Source organism: Sphaeroforma arctica (genome assembly GCF_001186125.1).
Source record: "Sphaeroforma arctica JP610 unplaced genomic scaffold supercont1.8, whole genome shotgun sequence".
Lineage (NCBI taxonomy): Eukaryota > Ichthyosporea > Ichthyophonida > Sphaeroforma > Sphaeroforma arctica.
This window is the reverse complement of record NW_014040550.1, coordinates 93,502-106,838: the sequence shown is the minus strand read 5'-3', so window position 1 is coordinate 106,838 and position 13,337 is coordinate 93,502. Positions and strand designations below refer to the sequence as shown.

General features: G+C 40.0%; 2 protein-coding genes across 3 annotated transcripts in view; one reads left to right on the top strand and one right to left on the bottom strand.

The window, feature by feature from the left end:
* SARC_00297 overlaps positions 1 to 1,251 on the top strand; it is a 2,001-nt gene extending 750 nt beyond the window's left edge. Inside the window, exons 2-3 of one of the 2 annotated variants that reach the window (XM_014306024.1) lie at positions 682 to 881; positions 1,085 to 1,251. In XM_014306024.1, coding sequence (XP_014161499.1) covers positions 682 to 881; positions 1,085 to 1,202 — 318 coding nt within the window. In that variant the 3' untranslated portion in view covers positions 1,203 to 1,251. Of the gene's footprint in view, positions 1 to 681; positions 950 to 1,084 lie in introns of those variants that run through there. The other variant, XM_014306023.1, reaches the window with a different exon arrangement.
* On the bottom strand, positions 1,184 to 4,449 carry SARC_00296 (hypothetical protein). Its single transcript, XM_014306022.1, has one exon. It carries the CDS (start codon positions 4,406 to 4,408, stop codon positions 2,258 to 2,260), a length of 2,151 nt encoding a protein of 716 aa, XP_014161497.1. The 5' UTR covers positions 4,409 to 4,449; the 3' UTR covers positions 1,184 to 2,257.
* Between the last annotated feature and the right edge of the window lie 8,888 nt (positions 4,450 to 13,337).

The window sequence follows — 13,337 nt, the reverse complement described above, 5'->3', positions numbered from 1 at the left end:
CATATATATATATATATACATGTATATATATATATATATATACATATATATATATATACCTATATATATTATATATATATATATATATATTTGATTTTGAGATCGTCATGTCTGGCCTTGTGTGCAACGTGAGTAGATGGGAAATGATCAAGTCAACGTGCCACAGTACAAATATCCAGTGAATCTATATATGCGGCACATTTAACAGCGAATTAATACGTGTGCAAATGTTCCTTATTGTCTACTGGTTTGTTTTTGAGCACATATACTAGGATTCGATATCTCATTGTGCTTTCATTCCCACTATGAGTTGATCGCGCCCACATGGTTGGTAACTTCTGCAATACGCGTTCTCTCAGTTATCAAGGTTTACAGGTGTGCGGCCTCGATGCAACTATATTTCTTTATCGTTGTAAATACGTTGCTGCGCTGCACTTTTATCGTCAGGTTTCCAACGGTTTGTATTCAAATCACTTTTGTGTGTCGTAGCTAGGTGTATTTCACCTGTTGAAGGATACCTGCGGGCTCAGGCAGCGGGCCAATTGGCAGTCTAAAGTACTATCGCCGGATTTTACAATACCTCGTGTTCGTCTGCACGCATTTCAATTTTTTTTCGTGTATTTTTGGCCGTGTTTCACAGTTAAAGTTCATCCGCCAATCATTGTCTATCAATTAATACAGGTAGAGAAATCGGGACGGATGACAAGGTCAAAGCCGGGCGAACCCTATCTGTGTACTGGATACGATGCTTACATAACAAAGGAACCGTGCATCATGTGCGCAATGGCATTGGTTCATTCGAGAGTGCGACGAGTTTTCTATGGCGTGAGTGATAAATATATAGGTGGACTCGGCGGACGATATTCTCTGCATCTACAAGAGTAAGTAATGTACGCATGTACGCTATTACGCTATTTCTATATACACACTTGACAGGAGACACTCCTGATAGTGACAGGCCGTGCTTGTCTTGTATTGCATGACCTATTTGCGATCCCAGAAAACACTGCGTGGTCAAAATCCTGAGAATCTTGCTCATCCATTCGCATATTTTTGCAATTCTTCCATCCTGTTTAAATTGCAGAAGCATAAATCATCGATTTGAAGTTTTTCGTGGCATCTGCGCGTCCGAGTGCGAAGACTTTCATTTAAGGAATTCCACAATGAGGGATTCATCACAAATGAAGACAGCAAAAGATTGAAGTCGGAAGTACATTGTGAACGTTTTTCTGGATTAAAGCAACATCATACACACTGTATAACGTAAGTGACGCTACTTTCTTCTGGCTTGTCGAGTCTTACTACAATCGTTTGTTGTTGGAAGCCATTAGGTGCCAGGTTGGGGTTGGTCACGATGCTCATCTCGAAATTTTATAAATCTTCTGGTTTCTAACCAAAGTACCGTGCCCTTCTAGTCGCGGTTTGTAGACTGGCTTCATCGCGATTGCTGTTGAACTGTACTGCGCCCAACAATCTTATCGACTGCCTCAGCATCAATGGTTTATTATCTTTTGCAGTACACATGTACCTCACGCTCATGGTTTGGGCTGGTTTCATCGAAGTTTGATCTTCTAGGATCTTTCAATAAGTCAAAATTTTGACATACCCAGTTTCTTCTGAATCTTAGAATGTTTCTGCTTGGGTGGACCTACTCAGTAGTGGAGTTGCACTGGGTAATTTCACACTTAACGTTTTCGGTCTCTATTTGCTGGTTGGTCGACGTAATATGTTGTAACGTTCTACACACTGACTAATCTCAGAGTGAGTTGTTTTATTTCAGTGCATTGATTTTCCAGGACTTAGTTTACCTGGGCATCGCATCGAAGTGGGCACATATCTATCGAAATACTGATACAGAAGTATGCTCAGTCGTGAACTATATCACGAGTCCACCAGTGTTACAATGGAAATATTTAGTCAGCCAAGTTCGATATAACACAAGCATATGTGTTGGTCTGTTTGCTTCTAGGGTTGATTGATACATCACCGGTTCGATCAGATTGCGCAAGCTATCGAACAACTACCCTTCGCCTACTGGTCCGCATAATGAACATACATCTGTATGAAAGCACATACGTCGATATGTAATTAAATATGTCCACATTTTGGTACAGAGGACCACTCCATACTAAATATGCAGAGCAACTCCGCCCTCATACCGCCACGGAAGGTGTCCGGGTGGATACACAATCCGGACGAGCTTTGCGAAGGAGCGCTTAATCATATGCCGGTTGAGACCATGCCCTTGAAAAATCGGTCACAACGAATTCAAAAAGCCGTTGGCATCTCGATACAGCTGTTCCAACCCGCCCTCCACGGCACCTACTTGCTGTGACGGTGTTAGTCGGGGGTTCAAGTTCGATGTTGGGGTGTTCATATGGACTGATTGCGCTTCGGGGTTCATGGACAGTGGCTCATACTTGAGTAGGGGTACCTCCTGCTTTTGCGACGCCGACATAGTGGATAGCCATGTATAGTTTGGATCTTCTCCAGGATTCATTGGCTTCATCTGGGACTGGTGTCCATCCGAACCTTGTCTTTGAGTGTCTGATGATATATCGAAGGATTCCACGTTTGGCGTGATTGGAAAACTATTCTCGTACCCCTTTTCCCCAAGTGACAATTCTTGTACCATGTCATCAAAAACAAGTTGCTCTTGTACATCGGGTGCGGAGGCTCGTCGGTCGGATTGTGACACTTCCGTTGTTAGTGGCATAGAGCATCTGTTACCTGGCATTCTTGTCAGCGCAGTGTCATTGAGGTGTAAACCACTGTACAATGTAGGTAGCACCGGTTTCCCCTGCAACATGGATAGCCGTGCATTACCCTGCAATACGGAAAATTCAGTGCTGGGCTGAGAGTTCGATATCGAGCCCAATGACTGCGTGCGCACCACCGCAGTAGGAGTCGGGTCGGGGTTCGCCCTATGGCGTTTCCCTTTCGAAGTGCTAAGCTCCTCTAATGAAGAGAGCCCCGAATAAGGCAATGAGAGTTCCATTGATTTCCGCAGTCTGCTCTGTTTTGTTTTAACCTGAACAGCTTCATCAATTCCAACCTCCGAATGTACTGATTTGATGATATGTGATTTTAAAACTGTTTTATCTCCGTCCAAATGCACCCCCTTGGCTTTCTTTTCTAGTACAACGACTTTGGTACCAGTTTTGGCTTTCACTTTCTTTTCCTTCGCCGTCTTCTCCTTCGCTGATTTGTCTTTTGCAGCCGCCGCTTTGTTCCGCCGTCCCCGGTGCCTAATGTACTCGCCTTGGTCACTAAAGTAATGGCGACTCTCTGGGTCAACTGTCCAATAGTTGCGTTTTCCGTCAGCAGTCGTGACTACCTTCTTCACGAATGATTCATTAAAGGTGAGATTATGCCGCACGCTTGACTGCCAACTGCCGCTCTTTTCCTTCTTAAAGAAAGGAAAGTTTTCGTTGATCCAGGTGTATATCTCTGAAAGGGTAACCCTAAGGTCTTTAGAGTTCAGAATCGCCATTCCGATGAGACTAGCATAAGAATGTGGCTGTTTCTCAGCCACCTGTGGTACAGGAACCTGTGGCATTGGTGGCTGATGGTTTAGTATTTGCTGTTGTGCACCAAATATCTGGGGTGAAAGGCCTGCTCTACTGTCCATCCCGTTCGCATATGGCATCGAGTTCAACAGCTTGCTAAGCTCATTTTGATTTTGTTGCTCAAACCCACCACTGTTCACAACGAAGCCATTTCTTTGCGAATTGTATGACTGCAGATTACTATAGTAATCCATATCACCGCCGATCAAAGTATTATCACCCACATACGAACATAAATAGTTTTCGTTATTCATGCCTAGTATGTGGCGATTGTTCTTGAAGTCACTAAGTTGCTGGTGCAAGTGCTGCGAGTCACTGAACTGTTGCCGTACAGGTGCTCTACCGTTGCTGGCAAGTTGGCCTGTCGATTGCCGGTGAGCACCTCCTTTTGATAGTGCTTGTGATTCAGGGGGATGGTTCAAAGTATTGAAGTAGCTGTATGATTCCGAGGACTGAATAGTACCTGAACGCGTACGCTGCACAAGTTCATTGTTCGCATCTATGCTCCTATCGAATGTATCGTCTGCTTGTACATGCATAAAATTCTGAAGTGGCTGATGTGAGCGTCCAGCGTTCCAGTACGGACTAAATTGAACGCTATTAGAAGGAAGTGAGTTTCTTCTGATCTTGCGTCTGTGGCCTTCACCGTTGAAAACTGTATCGCTACTTTCGTTGATTGCAACAAGCTGATTGTGCCCAGGCATCAATGCGCCGGGTGCATTGTTATAAGCGTCGCTGTTAGCCATGGTCACTCCAACGCCACCAAGTGTACAACTCTGGTTTGGCTTAGATGTTATCATTCGAATCCATGCCTCCGTGTCGTTTTCTTCCGTGTTCATGATAGATAGTGCTAATACGCTAACTGTGGTGCTTTAAGAGTGACCCGCTATATCACTGAGCAGCTATGCATATATACGGCATTTGAAATTTCAAATAATAAACAAAAAAAAAGAAGAAAAAAAGAAAACTTTTGAAAAAAAGTTGGAAAAAGATTGCAGTTTCATTGGAGTAAATATAGAACGCATCTTTGCTTCTAAAAGTTCTATACAATATTCAATCTTGAACATTATATATCAGTAATCCTGATCATAGCCTTCTGAATTATACACCTGATCATACATACTCTATATGGTACCAAATTCGATACTCGATTCATATTTTCTGAAAAGTGAATAAATATGCTCATCAACTTATCGACATCGTCTTTTTCTCTATGCGAAATATACTCCGGTATTTCTATCTATTTTTTGTCTCAGTTTTCGATTTAATTAAAATAAATAAATATTAAAATTGTTTCTTTCTATCTATTTTATTTATGATTTTTTCTAATATAATATGTTTTTGTTTTAAAAAACAATTATAAACCAAAAATGAAATATGTTGAATGTTCTCTCTCTCTCTCTCTCGTCTTGTTTGTTTTAAAAGAAATTAGATAAAACAAAATACCTCAGTTGAGACACTGGGAGGAGGGGGTGGGGAAAGTGGAGACTGGTCACTGGTGAGTGGAGACTGGTCACTGGTGAGTGGAGACTGGTCACTGGTGAGTGGAGACTGGAGACTGGGGAGAGTGGAGACTGGAGTCTGGAGGTCTGGGGGGTACTGGTAGTAGAATAGAAAGAGGGAGGAGTTCAGAGTTTACGCTAAAACGTATAAACGGTGAATTATTTTTTTTCGGACAATGTTTATATCGTGTGTTTATATCGTGATTACCCTACTACTATAGATTTAAAAACATTCGTAGTCCTGGGCGGCTTGATGAGTTTCAAAGTTTTCAATAATATATGGGCAGCACGAGAAGTGTAGGACTGTATTGTGCTCCATAGGACTGTAGCCGTAGGTGACGAGGAGTAGGTGACTAGGTGCCCGTTTTCGTTGAATCTTTGATTCTATTCTTTCCCCAGACTTTCAGTTTGTAGTCTTTTGGACACAAATTTTGAACTGTACCGGTTATTATTTTTCTAAAAAAAGACATCGAACAAAAGCGTTTACATTTTTCGGTTTTGTATAAAAATAATTAGAGAAAATCAGTTCACATATAAACCTCAAGACCCCCAAATGTATATTAACGAATACATTCCATTGGCCACTAAATAGTAAAAATTGTTCGCATTGACGGATAATAAACACAAACTTAATCTCATCTCGATCGTGCTATTGGTTAAAAAGTTACAGAGATTTTGGTTTGTACCAGAGTTGAGTCAAACTAGCCAAACATGAGCACTATATAGGTCCGTTCACACCTATCAGACATCCTGGGAATCAAAGTATGTTGCTCCTATACTCTTTGGGATGATATATGTGTCCGTTCACAGCACCTCTGGACATATCTATCGGGTACTTCGTTTCCTTCCTGGTATAATTTGTACCAGGAAGGAAATGAAGTACTCGAAAGAAATGTCCAGAGGTGCTGTGAACGGACACATATATCATCCTAAAGAGTATAGGAGCAACATACTTTGATTCCCAGGATGTCTGATAGGTGTGAACGGACCTATATAGTGCTCATGTTTAGCTAGTTTGACCCAATTCTCTGTAACTTTTGAGCCAATAGCCCGATCGGGATGAGATTAAGTATGTGTTTATTACTCGTTAATACGAACAATTCGATCTATTTAATGATCAATGGAATGTATTTGTTAATATACATTTGGGTCAACCTCTATAGTAAATCCCCGCCGATCTTGAGGTTTATATGTGAACTGATTCTCTTTAATAAAATACATATCAAGTTGCTGTTGGACTCCTTTCAATTTGGGTTATTTTTAATTGTTTTCTGTACAAATTTTAAAAACGGATTGTAGTTTTTTTAATAGGTTAGTGGTTACACTCACTCATGGCCTGGGCTGGTATGAGGTCACGACAAGTCGCCTCGCGCGACCTGTCATATGAAATATGTCGTATGTCGCATAAGTATACGTACCCGACAAATGTCATACATATAGTCGGCAATTATCAGAATTTTCATGTTCACCTATTGGTAATCGATGTAAGGCCCCGTGTCCCATGATGATTGGCAAAATTTTCAGATTTTTATGATTCAGAGGGATCTAATTTCTTCAATCTTAAGTCGATCATATAAAGACACGTCGCGACCCCGATGTCGCGTCATGTCGCCTAAAAAACATGTAAACGACCTGCGGCGACGCGTCGTCAAAGGCAAATGACATGTCCTTTACGGTTTACCAGCTCAGCGCCTCAGCTTATGACTCAACACAGTGGTTTTTACCAGATTAGGTCTAAATACTTTGAGATTTGAGACTTGAGAGTTGAGATTTTGAGACTCATTGGGTCTTTCTAGTTTTCTCACTCCGGTGTCCCTATTTACCTACTTCTCTCTCTCTCGCACTATTTATTTAGAGAAGTTTTAGGGTTTAAAGTATGTACTCTCGCAGCGAGAGAGAGAGACTGAGAGAGTGTGTGTCTAAATACATAAATATTTATTTATATTAAGAATTTCTACGCTACTGTACTCCTTCGGGCGTTAGTTCGATCACCTATATTTAAGTTCTAAATATTGGTTCTATTCTTCTCTCACTGACTACTCCTTACAGTCTACAGTCTACACTACACCCTATAGTCTAAACTCTAAACTCTACAGTCTACAGTCTACACTCTACACTCTACACTCTAAAGCTAAGCTCATTACGTTAAGAGGGTACGGAATAGAAGTTGAACGTAAACGCATATTTTTTCGATTTTAAAACGTGATAACGGCTATAATGTGGTCAGAAGGGCTTACCTAATTTCTTTTACAGGACTGGTTTGTATAGTGAGAACGGGATTTATATTTCAATATTTAGACCCGCAAGGTGCACCCATCCGCATACCAAAGAACCGCATATTTAGTCGATTTATAAAAGTGTTAACGGAAACCGGTTTGAGGTTAGCTCTAAAGTCTACACTCACCAGTCTACACTCTCCAGTCTACACTCTATAGTCTACACTCTTATGTATTTACACTCTCCAGTCGACACTCTACACTATCTACAGACTACAGTCTACAGTCTACAGTCTACAGTCTACAGTAAGGGCACGCTACAGTAATGTAGAGTCTACACTCTATTTTTATATTTAGTACTTACAGTCTACACTCTACAGACGACTACAGAGTATAGAGTTCTACATACTGATCTACAGTTCCTACTACTACTCTCCCTCTACTGCTCTAGAGTAGTAGTAGAGCAGAGTAGTGATCACTTGTGTTGACTCTCATCGTGTAGTGTAGACCTATACTTTAATTGTTTTTTATCCCACACAGAACAACTCCATAGTCAACAGTCCACAGTCCACACTCCACGCGAGTCTACAGTCTACATTCTACAGTCTCACACTCCACGAGTCCACAATTCCACACTCTCTGACACACACACAGTCTGTCAGTTATGGGACGATTTAAAAAAAAACAAAACATTATTAATAGAGTACATATGTGGGTTGTAAGGGTTTGGGGGGAAGACGGGAAGCTGACAGCATGACCGACAGCCTGAGCCGACACTCCCGACAGCCTGAACAATTCCTGAAAGGGCTTTGTGGATATCTACTATTTACATAGCCTACTGAAAAAGAAACTTTTGTGTTCTATTTTTAAAACGTTCAGAAAGTAAAGCCAAACTCAGTATTTAAAAATTCAATACCATTGAAAATTCCAATTCCAAAACATATATCTGTAAATTCATTGGCTCTAAAATTTAAAATTTATTTTAGGAAATCATCCATCAGAAAAAAGGTTAAAAAGTTTAAAATTATGTATGTATCCAATCTGAGTTTGAGATTTTTTGAAAAATACCTATTTTGAGAACAAAATTTCAAAACCTTTTCTAATCAATTTCTGACCAGCAATCATAACTTCTTTATGCACGCTGTGCGAGTTGTGCAGCAAGCCAAAGTACTTCTGAGTCCGAATAAGTATGGACTATGTTCTTAGCTCAGACCCCATAATGACGAAGTGTTGCGCAAACTACTGCACAGTTGATATACATATGCGCAGACAACCCGGGGCTGGGTGTTCCGAAAAGGAAAAAGGACCAAGTCAAAAAGTTTTTGATGCGGCTAGGTCGATGGTCAACACCACCAAAGCATAGCAATTAGTGACCGATTATGCTAAGACACTTTATATATGTGATAAAAATATCCATCAGGAACACTTTAAACAAAACAAGAAGAACAAAACACTTCCATGATAGAGGAAAACGATACGTACCTCAATTCACGAAAACAGCATCAACATGCAGTAACTGATGCAAGAGAAATATAGAACAAAATCTACAGGGATAGTTTACAGAATCCAGATCATTCTATGTTACGGTCCAGACAAAGGAGCGCTGGCAGTAATGCACACGTATATATACATCCATCTTGGACTGTTAGCGAGAAAAGTAGAGCATTGTCAATAGCCTTTGAAAACGCATGTTACTACGGACAATATTTATTAAAACTAAAAAGTATTCATGCTATCGGAAAACTGTCCTCAGGGCCTATAGTCAGTTTTCTATTCGTTTTTTTTTCACAAAAATTTGAAATCCGGACAGTATCCGAGTTAAAGAAAGAAACTGGTGGTTAGGGTTTTTACAAAGGAGTGTTATTTACAATATCAGTAACAAGAAGTTGTCAACGGTCACGTCACTCGCGTGTCGATTCATCGAAATTAAATAACAAAATGAAACTATCAACTGTTTTTTTTCTTCAGAAGGCTATGTGTCAACTTGTCATGAATTTGCTATGTATTTTTAAAGTGTTCCTGTGCCCTTTCACAGAGTTATCTCACCAGAGAGGGCCGTGTCGATATATCGAAAGTAGCAAATAAAAATATGAAACTGTCAACTGTTTTTTTTCAGAAGGCAATGTGCCAACTTGTCATGAATTTGCTATGTATTTTTATTTATTTAAAAGGTGTTCCTGTGCCCTTTCACTGTTTCACAGGGTTACCCTAACCTCATAAAGTTGAAAGTTATAACTTATATTTTTGTATGTTTTTTACGTTAAAGGACACCTTTTATACCGCTGTAAGCCCTTCTCAAATTCTGTAAGTGCAATATTCAGGTCACGAGTATATAAATTTTGTCCTGATTTTAGGTCCCAACTACCAAATGCCAAGTACCAAGTGTCAGATTGAACATTTCTGATCGGCTAAAATTCATTTTAGGCCCAAAGTTTTAAATCTATAGGACGCCTTTTCAAGTGCAAATATATAAATCATATATATTATTTTATCCCAAAGTTATAACTTTTACATTCCAAAAAGTAACAGTTAAATATTTTAACGTTTATACAGTGACCCCATAACTTTTGAGGTTAGGTGTTACCTCACCCGAGAGAGGGCAGAGGGCCAGAGGCTCACCTCAGTCACCTGCGTTTGGCTGTTGGCCACTGCTGTCAACTGCCCTCTGGTTGAAGGAATGTTAAAAAAATACCAATCTGTGTGTATCTGCTCCTGATTGTCTGAAATCCGAATTTAGAATTCTTTATTCTATATCAGTTGATAAGGTATTTCTAAATATCATATATATTTAATAAAAAAAAGTCTTTTTGACGTTTTCGTTTTGACGTTAGTTATGAGTTGTGACTGTTCTGAAGAGTGATATTTTTAAATATGTATTTAGGAAACTGGAAAACAAAATAAACAAACAAAATCCTCCCCAAAACAAAGTTTGTTTGCACACCAGAACACAGGAGCCTTTGTACTAAAAAAGTAATAGTTTTGCCGGCCTGAATTTTTGAAAACAAAATTCATAAATATTTGTCTCTGTTATCAAAAGAAAAAAGAAAAAAATGTTATGTTCATGATGTCAGACAGGTTTTAAACCTATGGTTTTTCGGAGGAGCAATAAACCGAATGGCAGCTGTCAAAACGGGATGACGAATATTTCAGAAAGGCATTGTCAACCATGACAGCCACTGAGTGTTCAGTACTCCCGGAGTAGCTGGTTCACAAATGAGAGTCTTTTATTGGTGAGAAATGAACTAGTATTTCTACTGGTTAAAACCGTTGTAGAGGATGCAGTAAATACTATTAGCCAAGGAATTATATGGGTTTTGATTGAGTATAATTCTCTTTGAAGAAGAAGCAAGACAATAATTCCGAGGATTGGGAAAAGGTAGAAAGTGTATAAATAGGATTGAAAGTAGATGTAAGAAAGCAAGTGTTCTAAGGTTAACATCTAGTTTACTAAACAAATTATAAAGGGTTTTCAGTTTGAGTAATAGAGCTTACTCCAAACTTTTCCTTGACTTTGTAGCAAATGTATCCAGAGCACAGAACAAAAATTGTCTTTTGATAGTTTTGTTTTTTTTTAAATAATATATTTATTTGTTTTTTGTAACATTTGTTTGTTTGTGTTTAAAAAAACCCCCAATTTTAGTAAAAACACAAAAACAATTTCGGTCAAAAACGTATGTATATTTATAAATGTACATTCACTGCATATTTGTTTTTAAAAACAAATACCATTTTGTTTTGGTTTTTAAAAATATTTAGAAAAAGGACAACAAATTGACTTCATTTTTAGTTTTGTAATTTTGTTTACAATTTGAATTTGCACACGCAACAAAGATATCCGTAGAATATATTTACATAGGAGCAGACAGCCAGACAACATCAAATATTGGACGGAGGAATCCAGGGATTTTCAGTTTTCACTATAGAACTTGACCCAGTGCCAAGTGGTGTATTTTATTTAAAATATCTTTTATTGGTAGTTAGATTGACGAGTAATAAACCCGAAATACACATCCAAACTCACGATACACGCACATATAACCTCCCATAGACCATTGAAAATGTATTTAGAATGCCAGAAAGGTCTGTTGGGTATGGATGGACTTGTGTATGTGCGCCTAGTGACCCAGCTCTGATACAAACTGGAATCTTACATAGCTTATAAAACAATAGTCCAATCGGGAAGAGATTGAACGTACTTTTATTACTCGTTAATAGGAAGAATTTGAGGCATCTAATTGCCAATTAAATAGAATTTTTCATATACCTCTGGGACCTCGCTAATATGTAAATATTTATTAATATCAACAAACATTTTGTTTTGTTGCCTTTTGTAGGAGTTTCGGGACTCATAAAGAATTTTCGAGACTCTTTGGACCCTGAATTTTGGCGGGTCCCGAATGATGAGTCATGATTCCGGAAATTCATATTGGGGTTTTATTTCAGGGCCCAAGCCAGGGTTAATCGTATATATCCAGGCTCTGATGATTTTTGAGTGCCATTCTACATAGGTCATACTAAACTTGTCTATGTATATTCACGAACAGAGCAAAGTGTCTACGAATATACATAGACGATGACGCCATGAGAAAGTTCGAGAACATCGTAGCAGAGGGTTTTCTAGGCCCGTGCCTTTCCCTCTCACTACGAGTGTTATAGTTATAGTTAATAGCCTAGGATGTTAGTAGTACAAGCTCGTTCGGGAATAGATAGAAATAGGTCCCGGCGGACTATAAAAGCAGTCCACGTCCAGCGTTAGAGTTCAGACTTTCACTAAGAACATAAGGAACACAAGGATGAAGAGGACTAAAGACTGTTTATATCGTAAACCTAAGAATAAAGCTACTACTACCGGATTTGGAAATTTGTAATTTTTGGCGCCAAAACCGTGATTATCATTTCTGGGCCGATTTTTAAATTTGGAGAATAAGGACCGAACTTTGGGAGATTCGAGGGACCTTATAATATAAGCTGCTGAAGGGGCTCTTCAAGGATAGTCTGGACTAACAGGGGATTAATGTTGATCGTAGGACGGCGCTCTCTTTCAGCGAAAAGGAAGTGTGATAACGGCTGTAACGTTGGTAGGACCAGGTGCCTCGTTAGCAGTACGACTTTGTCCTACAGTACTAGGCTTGAAAGGACTTGGGCTCAGAAGACATGCGGATACAGTAACGTGGGATTTATCCTAGTGGATCGAGCAGCGTTATCAACAACAAGTTGCTAACTTATGTACAGCAACAGGTGCAGGGTGCCAACATGGCACAATATCAACAACAGATTGCTGAGCTACAGCAACAGATACAGAAATCGTTAGGCCTCATAGTCGCTGTAGTGGTTCAGGAAAGATTGATGGGAAGAAGTGGTCAGTAAATTCCCGTTTGAAGCTAGCGCCAAGTGAGTCGACAATGGAAGATATGTGCTGAGTCAATTCGGGCCGGTGTTGACAAAACACCGTTACTATCGAATGTTCCATATATTTACTTGCTGACCTACTAAGTAGAGTACCCACCTCTGTGGTACGGATCGGGTCTGCGCCGTGTAGTGCCGCGGAATGGGTTAGTGCAGAGTACGAAATACCGAGAAGGACCAGGTTAACCGTCATTATCCGGTCGAGAAGCGATGATGGGGGTAAGCCAATGCCGCACCAGACCACGGATGAATTCGGTATGTGTTGGCTGGCCTGGATCGGAAGTATCATAGTCGGAATCAACTTCAACAGCGTGATTAGCCGGGGTATGGGGAACATCTGTTGATGTGTCAGGGACGGGTGAGGGTACGGTGGTTCTTCAACATGCTGAAGAAAAGATTCAAGGTGTTCGTGAAGGGTTCAGATACCGTGGAAGTCGTGGCACTCCTGTAATTGCTGAAAGAGGTCAGGGCCAATGGGCGGCAGTTTCGGGGCTACCAGGATACGTCGAATCAGTTGTTGGATGCAGGTAAAGTGGCTGGTAATGAACTTGTGGCTACCGGGGCAGACAGGGCAGAGATAGCCGTCGGTGCGGTAGTCGAGCAATGTGAATATATACGTATTCGTGTAAACTTCGATGGAAATT